General features: G+C 56.8%; 7 protein-coding genes across 7 annotated transcripts in view; 1 reads left to right on the top strand and 6 right to left on the bottom strand.

Moving 5' to 3' along the window:
* P884DRAFT_275597 (Six-hairpin glycosidase-like protein) overlaps positions 1-3,129 on the bottom strand; it is a gene marked incomplete at both ends in the record, with an annotated part of 4,549 nt that extends 1,420 nt beyond the window's left edge. The window contains 7 exons of the mRNA XM_069442865.1: positions 9-1,253; positions 1,315-1,774; positions 1,827-2,454; positions 2,569-2,665; positions 2,727-2,844; positions 2,905-2,943; positions 3,006-3,129. Of these exons, the coding sequence (XP_069300206.1) occupies positions 9-1,253; positions 1,315-1,774; positions 1,827-2,454; positions 2,569-2,665; positions 2,727-2,844; positions 2,905-2,943; positions 3,006-3,129 (2,711 nt within the window). The remainder of the gene's footprint in view (positions 1-8; positions 1,254-1,314; positions 1,775-1,826; positions 2,455-2,568; positions 2,666-2,726; positions 2,845-2,904; positions 2,944-3,005) is intronic.
* Positions 3,130-3,855: 726 nt separating this feature from the next.
* P884DRAFT_218683 (phosphatase 2C-like domain-containing protein) lies at positions 3,856-6,118 on the bottom strand. The gene is made up of 2 exons (XM_069439384.1): positions 5,333-6,118; positions 3,856-5,237 (listed from the first exon to the last, which is right to left on the bottom strand). The coding sequence occupies exons 1-2, from the start codon at positions 6,070-6,072 to the stop codon at positions 4,109-4,111; spliced, it is 1,869 nt and encodes a 622-aa protein (XP_069300205.1). The 5' UTR covers positions 6,073-6,118; the 3' UTR covers positions 3,856-4,108.
* Positions 6,119-6,583: 465 nt separating this feature from the next.
* Positions 6,584-6,917, bottom strand: P884DRAFT_256359 (uncharacterized protein). The gene has a single exon (XM_069441059.1). It carries the CDS (start codon positions 6,848-6,850, stop codon positions 6,650-6,652), a length of 201 nt encoding a protein of 66 aa, XP_069300204.1. The 5' UTR covers positions 6,851-6,917; the 3' UTR covers positions 6,584-6,649.
* Positions 6,918-8,117: 1,200 nt separating this feature from the next.
* Positions 8,118-9,159, top strand: P884DRAFT_275595 (uncharacterized protein; the record flags this gene model as incomplete). Its single annotated transcript, XM_069442864.1, has 3 exons — positions 8,118-8,231; positions 8,374-8,895; positions 9,022-9,159. 3 exons carry the CDS (start codon positions 8,118-8,120, stop codon positions 9,157-9,159), a joined length of 774 nt encoding a protein of 257 aa, XP_069300203.1.
* A 469-nt stretch (positions 9,160-9,628) lies between these two features.
* Positions 9,629-12,549, bottom strand: P884DRAFT_290256 (uncharacterized protein; the record flags this gene model as incomplete). Its single annotated transcript, XM_069444049.1, has 6 exons — positions 9,629-9,993; positions 10,130-12,034; positions 12,156-12,166; positions 12,234-12,289; positions 12,345-12,368; positions 12,432-12,549. 6 exons carry the CDS (start codon positions 12,547-12,549, stop codon positions 9,876-9,878), a joined length of 2,232 nt encoding a protein of 743 aa, XP_069300202.1. The 3' UTR covers positions 9,629-9,875.
* Positions 12,550-12,984: 435 nt separating this feature from the next.
* On the bottom strand, positions 12,985-13,933 carry P884DRAFT_97376 (uncharacterized protein). Its single transcript, XM_069446208.1, has 2 exons — positions 13,865-13,933; positions 12,985-13,796 (listed from the first exon to the last, which is right to left on the bottom strand). The coding sequence occupies exon 2, from the start codon at positions 13,671-13,673 to the stop codon at positions 13,095-13,097; it is 579 nt and encodes a 192-aa protein (XP_069300201.1). The 5' UTR covers positions 13,674-13,796; positions 13,865-13,933; the 3' UTR covers positions 12,985-13,094.
* Positions 13,934-14,156: 223 nt separating this feature from the next.
* Positions 14,157-14,669, bottom strand: P884DRAFT_297612 (stress responsive A/B barrel domain-containing protein; the record flags this gene model as incomplete). Its single annotated transcript, XM_069444536.1, has 3 exons — positions 14,157-14,312; positions 14,394-14,504; positions 14,604-14,669. 3 exons carry the CDS (start codon positions 14,667-14,669, stop codon positions 14,157-14,159), a joined length of 333 nt encoding a protein of 110 aa, XP_069300200.1.
* Positions 14,670-17,759: the final 3,090 nt, after the last annotated feature.

Here is a 17,759-nt window from a genome sequence, read left to right as displayed (position 1 = left end):
GAACATACCCAGTGTCGTGGATCATCCGTGCGATGAGGCCTGTCCAACCACATTGATGGGTTGCACCAAGGCCGCGGCCGGTGTCTCCGTCAAAGAACTCGTAGAACCAGAGATAGTCTCTCCAATGCGGATCGAAGTCGAGGATGTCGTTGCCGCCGTTGATGCTGCGGCGGCCGTCGTTGTCGCGAGCAAAGAGATGCTGCAGCCGGTGCTGTATCTCCTCCGAGACATGCCCAAGATGCATGTAATCGCCTGATCCCACAGGGCACTCGACTTTCAGATCCTGTCCAAAGAATAGGTAGAAGCGCTGGAGCGACTCGACCAGGAGGAAGTTGACACACAGCCAGATTGGTCCCCGCCAGTTGCTGTTGCCGCCGAAAAGGCCGCTGTCCGAGTCGCCAGGGACATAGCCGACCTTGAAGACCTGGCCGTTAACTTCCATGGAGTAAGGGTGATCCTTGTGGTACTTGGACAGGGAACGGATACCATGTGGGCTCAAGAATTCGTCTTCATCCAGCATACGCTCGAGGATCTTGATGAGCCGCTCCTTGTTCACAAGCGACAGGAGGATCCTGTTGCCCTTGCCGCGGGTGCGGATGCTGTGCATTGTCCTTTCGGCAACATCGCAGCGGTTGGCCATGAACCACTCAACGCGCTTTTTGAAGGTGGGGAGCTTGTTGATGAGCTCGGGTTCGAGCGTGAGAGTCGCGTACAGGGGGATCAGGCCAACCAGGGACCTGACAGGCATCTGCTGAATCCAGGGGCCGCCCCACGAAATCGCGTCATAGTAGAAGCCGTCTTCTTCGTTCCAGAGCGACTTCTCGTCCTTCTGACCCATCCGGAACGTCATGGCGTCACTGATGAGGATAAAGTGCTCAAAGAACTTGGTAGCAATGTCCTCGTAGATCCGCCGATGTTTGGCGAGCTCCAGGGCAATGTTGAGCATGTTGAGACAGTAGAAAGCCATCCAGCCCGTGCTGTCCGCTTGTTCCAGCGTGCCTCCGGTTGGGAGTGGCTCCGAGCGGTTGAACAAGCCGATGTTGTCCAGCCCGAGGAAGCCACCCTCAAAGACATTCTTGCCCTCAACGTCTTTCCGGTTCACCCACCAGGTGAAGTTGAGCAACAACTTCTGAAAGACCCGCTCGAGGAAGTCGAGGTCTTGCCTGCCGTACAACTTGCGCTCGATCTTGAACACGCGGAACGTCGCCCAGGCGTGGACAGGAGGATTGACATCGCCAAAGTTCCACTCGTATCTATCCGAGGTCAGTAGATCAATTCTACAGAGAAGAGAGTCTTACTTAGTTGGAAACTCACGCAGGAAGTTGGCCATTGGGATGGCAGTACCACTCGCGGGTGAAGAGATCCAGCTGCTTCTTGGCGAAGTCCGGGTCCATCATGGCCAATGTGATGCAGTGGAAGCTCGTATCCCACGCGGCAAAGAATGGGTACTCCCAGGAGTCTGGCATCGAGAGAATGTCGTCACAGTGCAAGTGTTTCCAGGCAGCGTTGCGAATCCCCTTCCGGCCGGGTGGCGGCGGCGGCTGGCTGGGGTCGCCATGTGCCCACTCGTCCCAGATGAACAGGTAGTGTTGCTTGCACCACATCATACCGGCGAAGGCCTGCCTTTGGATGTTGCGGAGATCATCAGACATCGGCAGGGGGCTGATGTGGTAATAAAAATCGTCAGCTTCCTCCCGCTTCCTCTCAATGATATCGTCGAATTCCTCCTCGTCGAGGTATGTCTCGGCTTTCCTGGAGAATCGGAAGCGAACAACTGGCTCTGTCAGTTCCCATTTCCAACATCTGAAGCGCGGAGATATGCTTACCTGCGCACTCGCCAGGATTGACACCGCCTGCTTCATTGAACGCGAACCAGGCGGCCGCTTTGGTTCCAACCTGAGCCGGATTCACGGCGTCCTTCTCGCGGTTAACGATGTAGCGATGGAACGCATCCTTGACGTATTTTGACTCGTTTTTTCCACCATACAGGAGCTCAAAGTTCGTTTCATTCTCAGTGAAGAGCAAGTCCGGCTGAACATCTTCCCCGCTAGGTCCGACGCCGGGCGATGGCGAGAAGAGGACGTAACGCTCTCCTAAGCGGTGATGCTTCGACTTTATCAAGTTCTCATCGTAGACACCCATAGAAGGCCGGTTCTCTGGAGGTTCGCGGCCCCATGACCAGGTATTCCGGAACCAGACGTGCGGGATGATGTGGAGAGGTGCGCGCTCGGGGCCCCTGTTCCATGCGGTCACGCGGAAGAGGAGCTCATCCGGGTCATCGTCTTCCTTGGCGGTTTCGATGAAGATATCCCAGTAGCGGTCCTCGTCGAAGACGCCAGTGTCGAGAATCTGATATTCCCTTTCCTGTTTGCCGCGCCTCGCATTCTCCTTGAGCAGATCCTCGTAAGGGAACTCCTTCTGCGGGTACTTGTACAGGTATTTCATGTACGAGTGCTGTGACACATAAGCTTCCGAATCATCTCGGGTGGGCATGCCCTGATCTTACCGTCTGCCGGTGTCAAAGTTAGCTGGGGCCTTCGCTGGCAACACGGTGTACAAATAACTCACTGGCGTATTGTCCAAGTGAAAATGAGCCTCTTTGATGCTCTCACCGTGGTTCCCCTGTGGGTTGGACAAGCCGAACAGTCGTTCCTTGAGGAATGGGCTAGGCAGGCGCAGTTAGCAGGCTGGCCACAGTAGCGTTGCAGGGTGCAATTGAACCATACTCCTTCTCGTTCCAGAAAGCAAACGCAATGTTCTGCAGGCCATGTGTGTCGCAAACACCAGCAATGCCGTCCTCGCCCCATCTGTACGCGCGGGACCGGGCATGATCGTGCGGGAAGTCTTTCGCGATATTCGACGTCAGCGGAAGCAAAAAGGCGTCGACGGTTCCAGATAACTTACGACTCCAAGCATCTCCGTCCGCGCTGTAATCCTCGCGCACTGCATTGGCTCGGTCAGACGCGACAACCTTCACGCACGCCCGCTGGAAACGGAGTACTCACCGGTCGCCCACTGCCTCTCAGAGAGGTAGGATCCCCATTTCTTCCAGTACTTCTTCCGCTCGCGGTCCTCCTTCAACCTCCGCTCTTCTTCGGTGAGGTACTCGTGGCCATCGAAGACAGGCATGGTGTGCTCGCAGAAATGACCTTAGGCCCCTCGAGAACCGGCGCAACTTCTCCCCTCGTCTTGCCGCTCGCAAACCAACTCGACACAAAAAAGACGGGAGGCCTTAGAAAGCGCCAGTACGGAAGAAAAACCAATGGCGAGCTGCTCAACAAGTGGGAGGAAGAAAAAAAAATAACAGCAAGCGAAGAAAAAAAAGCGACAAAGTCGGGCTGAAATCAACAAATCTAGTTGTTGGTCAGGGGTCGCTAGCTTGTGAAACTTGGACCAGACCAGACAACTAACTGCCGGTACCTTATCGAAGAATGGGCGCCGCGGGAACGGGAGGAGTGGCAGTGGAGGGGTCGAAGCATCCTGTTGGCCATAGCTAGTGTATGTTGGTAACTCCCACTAGTGTAGGAGCCCAATTGCCAGGCCTCGCCCGCTGACAGGGCCAGCCTGTGACGTCAAGACGCGGCGCCAAAGCAAGCCCCGCCGTCGCCTTGAACCAGGGCGCCGCGCTTGGCAGTTGCGCCGCAACGGGACGCTTGCCCTGTACGGATTACTCTGTACCTTATGCAAGGCAGGATCAGGCAAGGCCCGCATCGTTCTCAGAAAAGCGGGCCAACCAACGTGGCCGCTGGAGCCCACGCTGCCCACTACGTGTGCTCTGGCCTTGGCCAAGGCCCCAGGGTTCCTGAAACCCTCGTGACGGATCGAGGCAAGGGCAAGATGAGGAAGAAATAAATAGCACCTAGTGCTCCACTTGACATTCAGATAATGCAGGATGATTGATGACGCTTGTTTCCTCCTTGCAATGCGATTATGGATGAAAGAACAGTAAGACAGGAGAGAAAATGGCAGAATACGTCTCCTCGCACCCCGGGATATCAACCATTGCGCCCAACCCCGCGCCCTTTCCGCCAGGATGAACCCAACCCACCAGCGCAGACTGGAATAACCGTTAACCTGGAAAACCCGGAACACTTTGCAGAAACAGATGTCACAGCTTGGCCTTGACAGGCTCCTTTGCCGGCGCGGTCGCGTCCAGATTCACCACCACCTCGCCCGTCCGCTCGCCGTTTCCGAAGAAGATGACCTGCACCGTCAAGTCGTCCCGATACCGCCTCGAGAAGGGAGCCGGCAGCGTCAGCAGCGCCGATACCTGCTCCTGATTCTTGCCACCGAGCGCGTTGCGCACCAGGTGTGTGGCGGCGTTGGGATCCTGCACGACGAACTTGTCGGACGAGCCTCCCCACTGCCGCGCCCCGCGGAACGGAGTCTTCTGCCCGCCGCTGGCGTCTGTCTCCCGGGGCGCTTCGACGGGCAGACCGCCCTTGGTACCGCGCGATCCAAAGATACGCGTCCAGACCGAGTCGAACTGCGAGGCGGAGTCGCTCTTGGTGATCTGCTGGCTCTCGAGCCACTTGCCGACCAGGCCAACAACCTCCTCGTTGGTGAGCATCTCCCAGAGGCCATCGGTCGCCATGACGACAAAGTCGCCGTTCTCCGGCTCAATCTTGGTTGTGCTGATGACCGGCTCGGCGGTCACGTATGGGGGGGTCTTGAGGAAGGACGAGACGGAGCGCGCAAAGAAGTGCTGCCTCAGCTTCTCGGAAACCTCGCGGGTCCACTTGTAGCTGGCGTCTCCAAAGGCGCGTGTAGGTTCCAATCCACCCAGGACACGGCCGTTGCGGACGACGTGCGGCTCGTTGGGGTGCTGCTTCTGTAGCCGGGCCGCCTCGTCGGGGTTGCTGCCCGTCTGGTCGACCGAGAGCGGCGTGGCGACCCACTTGCCCGACGCTGACCGGCGACCCAGGACGGCCCGTGAGTCGCCCGTGCATGCGACGCGCAGCAACTTGGACCGGCTGTCGTAGAATGAGAGGAGCGCGCAGGAGCCGGACAGGGCCGGGGCCAGCAGCTCGGCGGCGGCAATCTTATTGTTGGCTTGCAAGACCTTCTGCACGCTCTGGTTGACGATATCGTCGTCCAGTTTAAGGAAGCCCCTCTTGATGGCGGCGTCGACTGCCTCCTGCGACGGCATGAGATTCGCTGCCCTATACGTGTCGTTCAGTTCGCGGGCGACGAATGTGACGAGAGCCTGGCGCAGCTTTGCCGAGGTCGTCCATCCACTGTACACACACACCAGCAGTCAGCAATCCATGTATTGCACCCACGGGTCCCCGGCCAGGGAGAAAAAAATAGAAGGAAAAAAAATTCGACTCACGAATGGCCGTCAAAGACACCCCAGAACATCCAGTCGCTACTCCCGTGAGCCTCGCTCTTGTCCGGTATCTCGACGATTTTCTCGGCATGATCATCCTCGATGGGGTCGTTGCTAGGCAACTGCACGACATCGTAGCGCACCACGCCCTGGCCGCGATTGACATAGTACGACTCCTCGTTCCTGCGGAGCATCTGGGTCGCCTGCTCGGGGGTCAACATCTCGATGACTCTCCTCCCGTCGTCGCTCGTCGTCTTGGAGATTGGCCCGTCGCCGACAAAGGTGCCCGTGTGCAGCTCGTCGGCGCCGATAACCAAGACGGACCGGGTCTGCGCCGCTGCGGCGCCCGTCGCGGTCGACGTGCTGCTCGACGAGGACGAGGACGAGTACGCCCGCTTGACGAGGCTGTCGGTGGCGTTGCCGTTGTACGAGTAGTACGCGCCGTAGCCGACCAGCGCCGATACCAGCGCCACGGACGCCCGGCGGAGAGACATGGATGATCGCAGCGGTTCGCCGGGCACCGGTGCGTGCTCGGCCGCCCGCAGGCGGTTGCTGCTGCTGCTGCTGCTGCGGGCGGGTGGGGACGCGGACAGGAATCGGCGGGTCGAGGCTGCGGCGGCGGCGCTCCGCCTGGTCGCGGTTGGCAGGAGCAGCGGAGATAGGCCCCGGCGAGTGCTAAAGCGAAGGCCCCAGGCGCTGCATTGGATGCTTGTGCGGAACGCGTGGACGGCGGCGCGACGCATTGCTGAGATGGTAAAGGGATGGGCCCAATCTCAGAAGGATCGGGGTCCCGGGACAAGTTTGCAATTCGGGGTTCGGAGATCCGCCTTGATGGTTGCCTGTTACAGTGATGGAAACCCTAACCCTGGAATTCCCGATCTCGAAGTTTGTTTTGCTGCTTGACAAGAACTTTATAGAGGCATAATCAGAATCACACTTCTCTCCGAACCCGATAGACGTCAAAAGAATGAAGGCAGATTCCGAGGAGTACGACACTCTTGGTGTGGTAATTAGAAAACGACTCAAATATGATTTTTCGAAGTTTGAGTCATGTTGAGTCGCTTCAGGTTAGGTACAGGAAGAACTCGATAACAAATTAGAATCGATTCGCGGTCGCACCTGACATACCAGACCTGGAAACATGCACCAAATTCCAATCGACACAAGTTATCGGTTAGCATGATTCCAAAGCTCAACCTCGGTACCCTTGACCACCATGACAATCCAGCTGAGAATTGCTAGCCAAGTGACTACCTAACTTGCGCAGAGGGAAAGAGAAGTTTGATAACCGATGCTCGGAAACAGATCTCGCTCGGTGCTTCAGAAGCAGAAGTCGCTGCCGTCGTGGGAAATGGAGCACTGCTGAGAGCAGCATTCGGTGTAGCGATTGGTGCAGTCACCGCCTGAGGAAATGCAATGTTTCTCGAGCACGTCTTCTCCGGGCTTGCCGGCGGGAGAGGGTAGGGCAAGGCCAAAGACGGCGTTGCCCAGGAGTAGGAGGAGAGGGGTGCGGAACTGCATGGCGTTGACTTCAGAGGCAGGTTGGGATGCAATGGTTGTTTTTCTGCTGACTAGCGTCGGAGAAGCTGAGGTAGATATCTTTGGGGACTCGTTTATGCGCAGATTCGAGCCTCGATCCGTCCCGAGGATAAATCAGAGCAAGTATTGTTTTCGTTAGGAAGAATCCCATCTCCTTGGCTTAATCACATTGCCTCGACCCGTTTGGACCGGAAGCGCTGATCTACGTGGCCATGCGGCTCGGTGCTGTGTTGTCCGTAAGACGATATATTCTTTGATAGTCAAGTAGGGCGGATTTGGTCTACATTGTCCGAGAAGACCAATCATCACGGTTGTCGAATCCGGCGTCTGACCTGCCGATCAACTTGGCTCGCGCTCACTCGACACTCGGGTAGGATTCAAGCTGCGCCATGAACAATGCCAAGGCAATGTTCCACTTGAGTCTGATATAATGCTCATTGTAGCCGTCTGGCTATGAAGGTAGTGGCCGAGGGCGAGTCACGTCTTAATTATGGTCCGGCATGAAGTGACCTAACCCAGCCAACGAGTTCATGAGGAACGAAGACGAGCTATAGGCATTTTGGGGAAAAAAGAGACGCGGGAATGTTTATTACTGGATAAATCTTTTCTTTTCAACTACTTTCAAACTTTGCTTGGCTTCACGATATCTCTGCGGCAAGGAGTCTCCGGCGCAACGAAGCATGTTGAAAACAAGGTAATATTTCAACGACCCGAAGTGGAAGGAGTTGAGCATGGAAGTGTCGAACTCTAGGCACCGAGCCAGGAGAGATGGAGTGATACGTTGTTATCTCCGATGTACCGACTGAGAGGACTCGTAGTCTTCGCACCTTATGCTGTTGGGTGTCGGGGCAGGGCATGGGAGGAGAATGCCGTCGGGATCGTGGGGATCGTGGGGTCGTGGGGTTGCCGAAGGCTGAGCTTCTAGAACCCCACACACTGTGCCGATGGGCCTCTCACATGCGAGACTCCAAGCCGGTAGGTTCAAACAACAATGAAACCAAGCACTGAACGCGATTGAGCAAGCTCTGAATTGGAACAGCCGGCTCATTCTTATCAATTCTTTATTTTGTCATGTTTTGGCCTCCAGAATTCACAACATTTCGATTTAACGGTTTATATCGATATTTCCCCTCTCCACAACCCCCCCCCCCCAACCAAGATCGCTTCGAGTCAACTCCCACCGAACAGCTCCGTCCTGATCAACCATTCTCCTGAGCCGCGGATGCATTCTTAAGGACCAGTATCTCTAATGGAGGCAAACAAGAGTCAAGGCTCGGGCGTGGTTCCGGCTCAGCCAGGCGATAGCGAGGCCGCATTCAAGAGATTTGACACGTACCCGTGGGTGCGAGACCGCTCATTCCTTGTAAGCCGGGCCGCCCTCCCCCCCCCCCCCCCCCAAAAAAAAAAAAAAAAAAAAAAAAAAAAAAAAAAAAAAAAAAAAAAAAACTCATCCTCGGCGGACTTGTCCCGTCAGGTTAGATCCAGCTAACAACCCGGGCCATCAGCAAGGCCTCATGGCTACTCTGGGCCCGTCTCTCCTGGGCGCCACCGACGGCTTCAGCCGCCAAAAGGCCCTGAGCACCACCCTACAAGCCCGCATCTGGTGGTACAAGTCCCGCTTCAACACCGACGTCGACCGCGCGGCGTACGAGGCCTACAGCGCCTCTCACCCGTCCTCGTGCCCGGACTCCGCCATCCTCGCCAGGCTCGAGGAGATCCGGCAGCGCATGGCAGGAGAGGGCGCCGGCGGCGGCGGCGGTGGCGGCGGCGCGCCCGGGTCGGCAACGTCGTCGTCGTCGTCGTCGTCGTCATCCTCCGCTGCGGGCGCCAACCAGAACATCCCCGCTTGGCAGCTGAACGCCCCCAAGGTCGACCTGAGCAAGAAGGCCGACGACGGGGTCAACCACAGCAACACGGGCGACGGCGCGCCGTACCCGGAGAACTTCCAGGACCTGATCGAGGCCGTGACGACGGGCAAGCCGATCCCCGGGATCAAGGAGATCCCGGATACTGTCGTGCGACCGCCGGTTAGTAGTCTGGTTTCCTGACCCCCCCCCTTGAAGACAATGAACTTTTTGCCCACTCCAAAACAGAGAGAGGCTAGGGGCCCGCCGTGAGATCTTGTCGAACTGACCCCGGAACCACGTAAACAGGGAGTTACCCCCTTTGGCAGGATGAAAGCGCCTCGCAAGCCGTGGGAGAAGGACGTGCCGTCCGACACGGTGGGGGTCGGGAGCGTCTTTGGGGACGTGGTCGACAAGGAGTTCCCTCCCCTGCCCAGCGACGAGTAGAGCCACTCGCGGTAGTCCGTTTTATAAGCACAACGTGGACAGCGACGGGATGGCGTTTTGGGAACCCACTAGCTTGCATGTCGCTCATCTCGTGGTTTCGCACACATCACGCCCCCGTCCCAAAGGAACAAGCTCCTCCTTGTGCGGAAGCACTGCCAACCTAGGTCCAACTTCCCCGGGACCATGGCATCAGCACCCATAGAAGGAGAGATGGAAGATCGCAAAGACCAAAGAGAAGGAAGGGCAAGGATACCATCTGCTGCTGAAACCGAGGAGCTGCTACTGACCTCTCGCTTCTGTTGAGCCTCTTGTCGCCGTCCAAGGACATCAACTCACCACTAGGGGGAGGATGGGTCATATCGTAACGAGCTAGCATGCTATGGAGTATCAGGGACGGGATGCTGGGATGTTAGCCAGCACGGCAGCTGGATTTTATAATCGAATAATCATCACATCAACAGAGCTGACTCTTCCTAGCATCCCCAATCAGCTCGTTCCCATCTCTATGTGTTTGTTTAAGCATACCAGGGAACTCGGCGTACCATGTAACTACTTATTCTCCTCCTGCGACTCCCACTATGTACAACCAACAGAAAAAACAAGACAAAGGGAAAAAGAGGGCACCGACGCGGGTGAGAGATAAGTGCTTATAGACAGATTTGTTTGTTTCTACTGCTCTTCTTACAACAACAGCCACCTCGTCGGATTGACTCTCTCTATGCCCCGTACGCCACCTGGCCCATCGGCCTGTCCTCTTCCATGCCGGGCGCCATGAAGTTTGTCCGCGGGTCACCCGTCTCCTTGGCCGCCGAGCAGCGCGCCATTGTGGGGGAGCTGAAGTTTTGTTACTTGTTAGTCTCTTCCACCAACGACGACAACAGCAACAACAGCAACAACAGCAAACAGAAAAAAAAAAGAAAAAAAAAAAGGAAAAAAAGGGGGGGGGGGGGGGGGGGGGGGGGGAACTCACCTCCTCGAGATGACATCGGTAAAGTAAAAGTTCTCAATGACCTTGCGCAGCGGCTCCCCCGTGGGCTTAGCGCCCTTGTTCTGGTCCACCAGCTGCACCTTGCTGAGCTGCTTGAGCGCGACGGGCTCGACGACGTCGTAGGCGGCGAGCGCCGGGCTGATCTCGGCCATGCGGTCCCTCAGCTGGGCCACGTCGTCGTACGGGAGCGGCACGCCCAGGAACTCGCTGACGGCGCGGATGATCTTCCAGTCGGTGCGGGCGGCGCCCGGCAGGCCGGTCGCGGCGCGCGTCATCTGGACGCGGCCCTCGGTGTTGATGTACGTGCCGGCCTTCTCGGTGTAGGCGGCGCCGGGGAGGACGACGTCGGCGATCTGCGCGCCCCGGTCGCCGTGGTGGCCCTGGTAGACGATGAAGGCGTCCTTGGGCACGTCGGCCTCGTCGAACTCGTCGGCGCCCAGGAGCCAGACGAACTTGGGCTTGGTCTCGGCCACGGCTGCGGAGGGCGTCACGAAGCCGACCTCGAAGGCGCCGGCCCGGGAAGCGGCGCGCTGCAGCACGTTGTAGCCGTTCCACTCGTCGGTGAGGAAGTTGGCGGCGTTCTTGTCGACAAACTGGCCGACGGTCTCGTAGAAGGACTTGGCGTCGGGGTGCTCGGTCACGCCGGAGCCCACGATGATCATGGGCCTCTTTGCAGCCTGGAGCTTCTTGCCGAAGGGACCGGCCAGGGCCTCCTTGAGCGCGTTCAGGTCGGTGCCGAGGTGCTCAAACTCGAAGGTGGAATCCCAGGTCTGACCGACGACGCCGATCTCGAGATCCGAGCGCAGCCATTGCTTCCGGATGCGGGCGTTCAGGACGGCAGCCTCGTGTCTCGGGTTCGTGCCGACCAGGAGGATGCAGTCGGCCGACTCGATGCCCCAGATCTTGGAGTTGAAGAGGTAGTTGGACCGCACGTCGATGCCGTGCGCAACCGGCTTGCTGCCATTGCGCATGTCGAGGGCAAGGTTGTCGGAGCCCAGCCTGTTGGCGAGGTCCTTCATCGCCACGAGCGACTCCACCTCGATGAGCTCACCGGCGATGGCCTTGAACTCGTTCTCCTTGGGGGCCAGGGTCTGGTACGCGTGCGCGATCTCGGTGAGGGCCTGCTCCCACGTGGCCGGCTCGAACTTGCCGTCCCGGCGCACCAACGGGATCGTGAGCCTCTGGGTCTTGAGGCCGTCGCAGGCGAAGCGGGTCTTGTCGTTGATCCACTCCTCGTTGACGTCGTCGTTGAGGCGGGGAAGGATGCGCATGACCTCGAGGCCGCGCGAGTCGACACGGATGTTGGAGCCAAGACCGTCCAGCACATCGATGGACTCGGTCCGCTTCAGCTCCCAAGGGCGGGCACGGAAGGCGTACGGCTTCGAGGTCAGGGCGCCGACGGGGCAGAGGTCGATGACATTGCCGGAGAGCTCCGTGTCCAGATTCTTCTCGAGGTAGGTGCCGATCTGAATGTCGTTGCCGCGGCCGGTCGAGCCCATCTCCGGGGCGCCGGCAATGTCGTTGGCGAACCGGATGCACCTCGTGCAGTGGATACACCGGTTCATGGATGTCTTGATGAGGGGCCCGATGTTCTTGTCCTCCACCGCGCGCTTGCCGCCAATCTCGTGGAACCGGCCACGGTCGGCGCCGTACCGCATCGACTGGTCCTGAAGATCGCACTCACCGCCCTGGTCGCAGATGGGGCAGTCGAGCGGGTGGTTGGCCAGGAGGAATTCCATCACGCCCTCGCGTGCCTTGTGTGTCAGAGGCGAGTTGGTCTTGACGACCATGCCGGGTTGTACGGGCCATGCGCACGACGCGACGGGCTTGGGCGACCGCTCGACTTCGACCAGGCACATACGGCAGTTGCCGGCAATCATGAGTTTCCTTGGCGAGGCATATTTCGTTAGCTAGAAGGGCGCGGGAGACGACGGGAGAGGAAGGGGGGGGGGGGGGGGGAGGGCAGCAGAGATGGGCAGCAAAGATGTGCGAGACGCGCGGGACGTACTCATGGTAGCAGTATCTGTGGCAGTCAGCATGAGGTCGAGGCGGTGGGCGAAGGCGGCGAACGTGGGTTGGTGGGAACGTACCTTGGGATAGTCACGCCGGCCTTTTCGCAAGCTTGGATGAGGGCGGACCCGGCTGCAACTCGATTAGCAATCCCGGCAATCAATCCGTCACGACAGCGTCTGCGCACCCTCGATCGAGACCTTCTTCCCATCTAGCAGCAGTCAGCATCTACGCAGCAGAGCAATTGACAGCGGCGGATCGGGCAGGGGCGCACCAATTGTGAGCTCGACCTCGGCCGGTCGCTGTGTTGTCGCGGAAAAGGCCCGGCTCGCCGCGCGGGCCGGGTGCTTGCCAGTCCGCCAAGCCGAGCGAGCCAATGTCTGCCTCAACATGGTGCCGTCTCGACGGAGTTATACGGAGTGGAGAGTGGCGGGGGTTTCGAGCGGTGGTGGCCGCAACGTCGTGAGATTCTTCTGTCCTGGCAGCGGACGTTTCTTTCCTGGCAATCAATCCCGTCGAGAGCGTGGGACGGCCATTCGGAAGAACATGAGCTAGCGGCCCGCTTAACTGCCCAATCACAGCCCTCCGTTTGTAAGCTCGCCGCTTTTAAAAGCGCCCCCACATTTCGCAACTCTTCCGATTTTGACCTTTTTTTTCTCTCCATTGTACTCTTTATTCCTGAGCACTTATTGTAGGAGAACTTTGTCGGCGGTCTGACACCCTCGTGTGTTGGATCGCGCCTCCACCAGGTCTTCCTCTATCATGTGCTCTAGATCGAGATTTTGGCTCCGATTATGGAAGCATGTGAGAGCTTTCCAGGTTCCCTGAGCAACGCCTCTTACCGCCGGTTGCCACATTCTACCAGAACAAAGTATACTATGTAATAATCAAGAACCATCCTTGTCTGTCCGTCGACGGAACTCCCCTCTTTCTGCCTTCATACCCCCCCGGCTCCTGACCTCTCCTCGGGACGCTTTCCGGCCTGATCCAGTCTCGCCATCTCCTGCTCAAGACATGCAAGGTACCGGTTCTTGATGCCTGCCATGTGCCTCTCGAATCCCTCCAAATCCGCCAGTGCCGCCTCGATCATGGCGAGCAGCTCCGTGACGGTTTTGTCCCGGAGTGACGTATTGGGAGCTACCGGCTTGCTGCTGTCTAATCTGGGAACGTCTCGAATCATGTAGTCTTCGATGCGACCCGACGCCGGTGCCTCCATATTGGCGATGATTTCGTCCACCTCAGCCGGGGCTAGACTCGGCTTGATTGCGGACGGTCCTTGTGCTTGCTCCAGTTCGGCGGCCTGTTGCACAACCCGCTTCTTCTCCCGTTCGAACATGTAGAGGAGGTTCTCCTTGACGCCCTCCCGCTGATAATCAATGGTCTCAAGGATCTTCTTTAGGCGCTCGGCCCGGTCCCGCGGCGGTTCTGCCAGGAAGATGTCGTCTTGGAGTGGCACAAAGATGGCTGGGGCGATGTTTTTGAGCTGCGGAATTCTCTCTGAAGCATTTGGCTCCATGCTCACAACGACTCCGCTCTTTGTTACCCCGGTGGGTAGACTGCGAAATTTTGCCGACGAGTTCAACCCTTCGACGAAGGCTATCCAAGACGCGTCACGATCCCCAGATGCGGCTCTGGCTACCTACTCGAAACACGACTTCGTCAGTGGAGCAACGGCACCTACACCGCATCCTTGAATCTATAACCCACCAGTTAATTTTTACGTTGACCTAATCTTGCTGCTACCGGCGAGATGGGCTGGCCGAGTGGCATGTGTAGGTTGTCTTTTGCAGCGGGGTCTATTGAAGGGCCCAGGGTGCACACAGGATTTAAGCCAGACAGCAGCTGCGGCTCAAACCGAGCACTGCTTCCCAAATCCCTTGTACATACTGTATGTCCTGTGCACAGGAAGTTTTTTTTTCTTCTCTCTCTCCGAACATAACAAGAGAGGGGGGTACACTAGGCGGAAGCTGTTTATAGCTCACAATAACAACTTAGCTACCTAGTACACTCCATCGGAGAAGTCCAGAACAATTGGCTTCTCAAGCACATCCCCGAGACTCTTGACGAAGTTTTGGTGAACCGGGTCTGTGGTCACATAGTAGTCCCTATCCTCAGCGGACGCGAACTCAACGACGAAACCGTGCGTCATTCCGTTCTGTGCCTTCGTGAGCAGACCGACGGGATGGGGGAGAACACGAGCCTTGCTTGGCCCAGCGTCGGCTCAGCAGAACCGCACCTGCAGGCCCTCAGGCGAGTTGTCCTTTCCGCACTTGAGCGAGAGGATGTAGGGCGTTTTGCTCGTTGGGTGAATGCAGTTGTCTTTCAGTGACTGGAAGTTGTCGACAACCTAGAGTAGTTGTGCCGTTAGAGGCTAGGTAGTCTGGTTGTTACGACCCCGTCACCCCCCTTCAAAACGAGGCTGTGGGACGCCAAACGGAGTACGCACTGCCTTGACAGCTTCTGGCTTGGCATCAGCCTTGAATTGGAAGAGCACAATGTGGGTGACAGTCATGGTTTATGCAGGGTTTGGAGGTGTGTAACGAGGCTGTAGCTAAGCCGGGTCGACCAAACAATGCGCAGTATCCGCAGGTGGCGAGACAGGCGGCTTCCTCCAGGTTTTTCTTCTTCCAAGAGGAGAAGGGAATGCAACCCCCCGCTTACCTGTGCTGATGCAACTACAAAAAGTTCCCTCAAATTGTGAAGGGCACAGCGAATCAGGCGGGACCATAGCCCACAGATTTAAGCGCGCCCCAAAAGCCCTGCGCCCGATGATTGGCGACTAGCCGACTCACTCGCTGTTCGTTGATAACAGGAAGTCGCGGGCTGTTGACAGCAGAGCCCCCTGCATCGGGAGGCAGCAATCGCCGGCCGTCCTACTCTCTAAACTGAATGATACGGAGCAATTCAAATGGGATCAAGCGGCCTTGCGATCGGGCCCCCACTAGGGTTCCCGGCCCCACCAGGGTTACAGCCACCCACATCTTCCTGCAGGATGGCCCTGGACAGCCTCTTATCATCATCACCATTATCATCACCACCATAGCAGTCATACGAAGATCGTTGATTTCCGCATCCATCCATCTACACGTTATGAGCCCTCTTCTGAAGGCTCCTGCAGTTGTTCGAATCTTTTCGACCGCAGCTACCTCCAACCATCCAACCACCAATCGTTCAATCGTCGTCTGCTAGATTTGCGGCTGTCGCATCGAAAACTGACAGCTCGAGCAAGCTGCAGCGAATCTATCGCCAAATCCATCACTCATTTCTTCGCGGATTTCTTCCTTCTTCGGCATCTCTGCAAATCGTTTAACTCTACGGGCTTCAGCCTTCAGTCAAGCGGTTTCTGAAGGTTCTGGTCGTCTCCCATCATCAAGAACATCCCCTCCATCCCTCTCATCAAGATTCCATCAAGATTTCTCTCTTTCCATCAAGAAAACCATCAAAACCATCAAGAAACCAGCGATTCCAGCGATTCCAACTCTGTGGAGGTCATCCCGCATAAGACCTGTAAGACCTTAAAGACGTTTTCTCACACGAATAGGCCCACCACCCGAGGGTGAATGGTGTCCACCGTCTGAAGGAACGGGCGAGGCAGCAAGATTCCCAGGGAAAGATCACTCGGAACTACAACTCATCCACGTATACAACATCTTCAAGATGTCTGGACCACTTGATGACCCCGTGCTCAGGCTCAAAAAAGAAGAAGATAAAGTGGGAATGCTCCGGCATCAGCATATGCAAGAGGAGGATGAACAACTCCAAGATGACAACGAGCAAAACAACAACAACGATGTCCTACAACGTATGATCGCCTTGTGGGAATCTGCCGACCGTCGCCAGCAGAGAGAACACGACATGATCTTATGAAACAACTACAGGCCCTTGCTTCTGGCAACGGCACTCCTCTCTTCACATCAAAAAGGACATTCGTGGCACTTCCTACGCTTACCAGCGAGGAAGATTTGGAGGTATGGGACACTCAACTACGCTCATCGCTGGCACCGTACGAGCTCCTCCGCTACCTTGACAGCGATGTCCCTGAACCTGACAAGGATGACATCGTTGCCCACGCCATATGGGAAGCAGACCGCGCGGACATCTACCGGGTCATCACTACATCTCTGAAGTCAAATATCTTGTCGCGTATGACACGTATTGGCTGGAACCCAGAGGTTGTTGATCCCCGCGCAACATACAAAAAGGTTTTCGAGGCATTGCTGCCTGCCACCGTCAACACAACTCGGCTGTTAATCCAGGAATATATTACGATCGAGCCGTCCAAGTTTGATACTATGGATCGCTACATTGATCGACTCTGCGTTCTCCGTCAGCGACTGCGCAACCTGGGCATCATCAACCCTCCAGAGACGGATATCTGCCCAGTGCTGACAGCAATCAAGGAGAGCTACCCTAATCTCTATAAGCGTAACATCCGGAAGATGGAAGACAAGTCCCTTACCTGGGACGACCTCATCAAGGACATGACCAAGACCTGTGTTGACCTTGACATGAAGAAGAATTTTGTCAATGTCACTGTCGGCAACAGTGGTAACGACAATAAGAAAATGGATGATCGCTCCAAGCCACCGTCTGACAAGAAGAGGTCAACGTATGGCAACATCAAGTGCCGCGATTGTGACAGGCACTTTAATCACGAGGTCAAGCACTGCAGTGGCTGCGGCTGGCACCACAATCCCAAGCAAGTCTGTTGGGCCTGCAACCCAGAAAAGGCACCAGACTCCTGGCCGAAGAAGGCTCGTTTCCTGGCAAAGAAGAACGCACCCTCGTCGACGGCAGCGCCACACCCGAACTCGGGAGTTGCTAATCCAACGACTTCTGCCACACGTGGCGTCTTCCATTGCACCAACTTTGCCTCCATCCGACCGTCTTTTCACTCCGGCCCGCGGATTTGACAGAAGCGTTCCTATCAACTTCCGAAGTCCAACAGGCCACCAAGGCAGTAAGAGACATCCTCTACTACGACTCGGCAGCAGCCGACACCGTGTTTAACGAGATCAAGTGGTTCACTGAGCTACACCAATTGCCCAGACCCAGGGCATACCTATCCTCATCTGGTGATATCACCCAAGCCAATGAGATTGGTGTTGTCGTATACGAGACAGTTCTACGCGACGGCACGAAGGCAACAATTGAAATCCGAGAGGCACTCTACAATCCTGCCTCCCCTGCCAACTTGATCTGCGCAGGGAAACTGATTGACGAAGACGTCGCTTTGATGCTTCCCGGTATGTCGCCGGATGACGACGGGAAGCGGAACCCTCTACCGAGGAAGTATTAAATCATTCCCGACGAATTGGGCTTGTAGGCGCCGAAGGAGAGGCCAGCGCCGGCCTGACTAAAATGGGAACGGTCATGCAAGTTATCCGGACCGCTCAGGAAGTAGGCAATGTATGAGGAGAAACGGTCATGGACGTCGTTTTACGCTCCGATGGGGTTTCAGGGAGGCCGACCGGGTTCAAAGGGGGAACTCTACCTTAGGTATGACAAAAGTTATTTCATCGATATCGTCGACACTTAGAAGATGTCGGTGAACGAATTCAATAGAGAGCATCCAGCTCACCAGCCACATGAACTCTTTGTC

The sequence above is a fragment of the Thermothelomyces heterothallicus genome (genome assembly GCF_042370625.1).
Source record: "Thermothelomyces heterothallicus CBS 202.75 unplaced genomic scaffold P884_scaffold_4, whole genome shotgun sequence".
Classification (NCBI taxonomy): Eukaryota; Fungi; Ascomycota; class Sordariomycetes; order Sordariales; family Chaetomiaceae; genus Thermothelomyces; species Thermothelomyces heterothallicus.
This window is presented reverse-complemented; position numbering and strand designations above follow the sequence as displayed.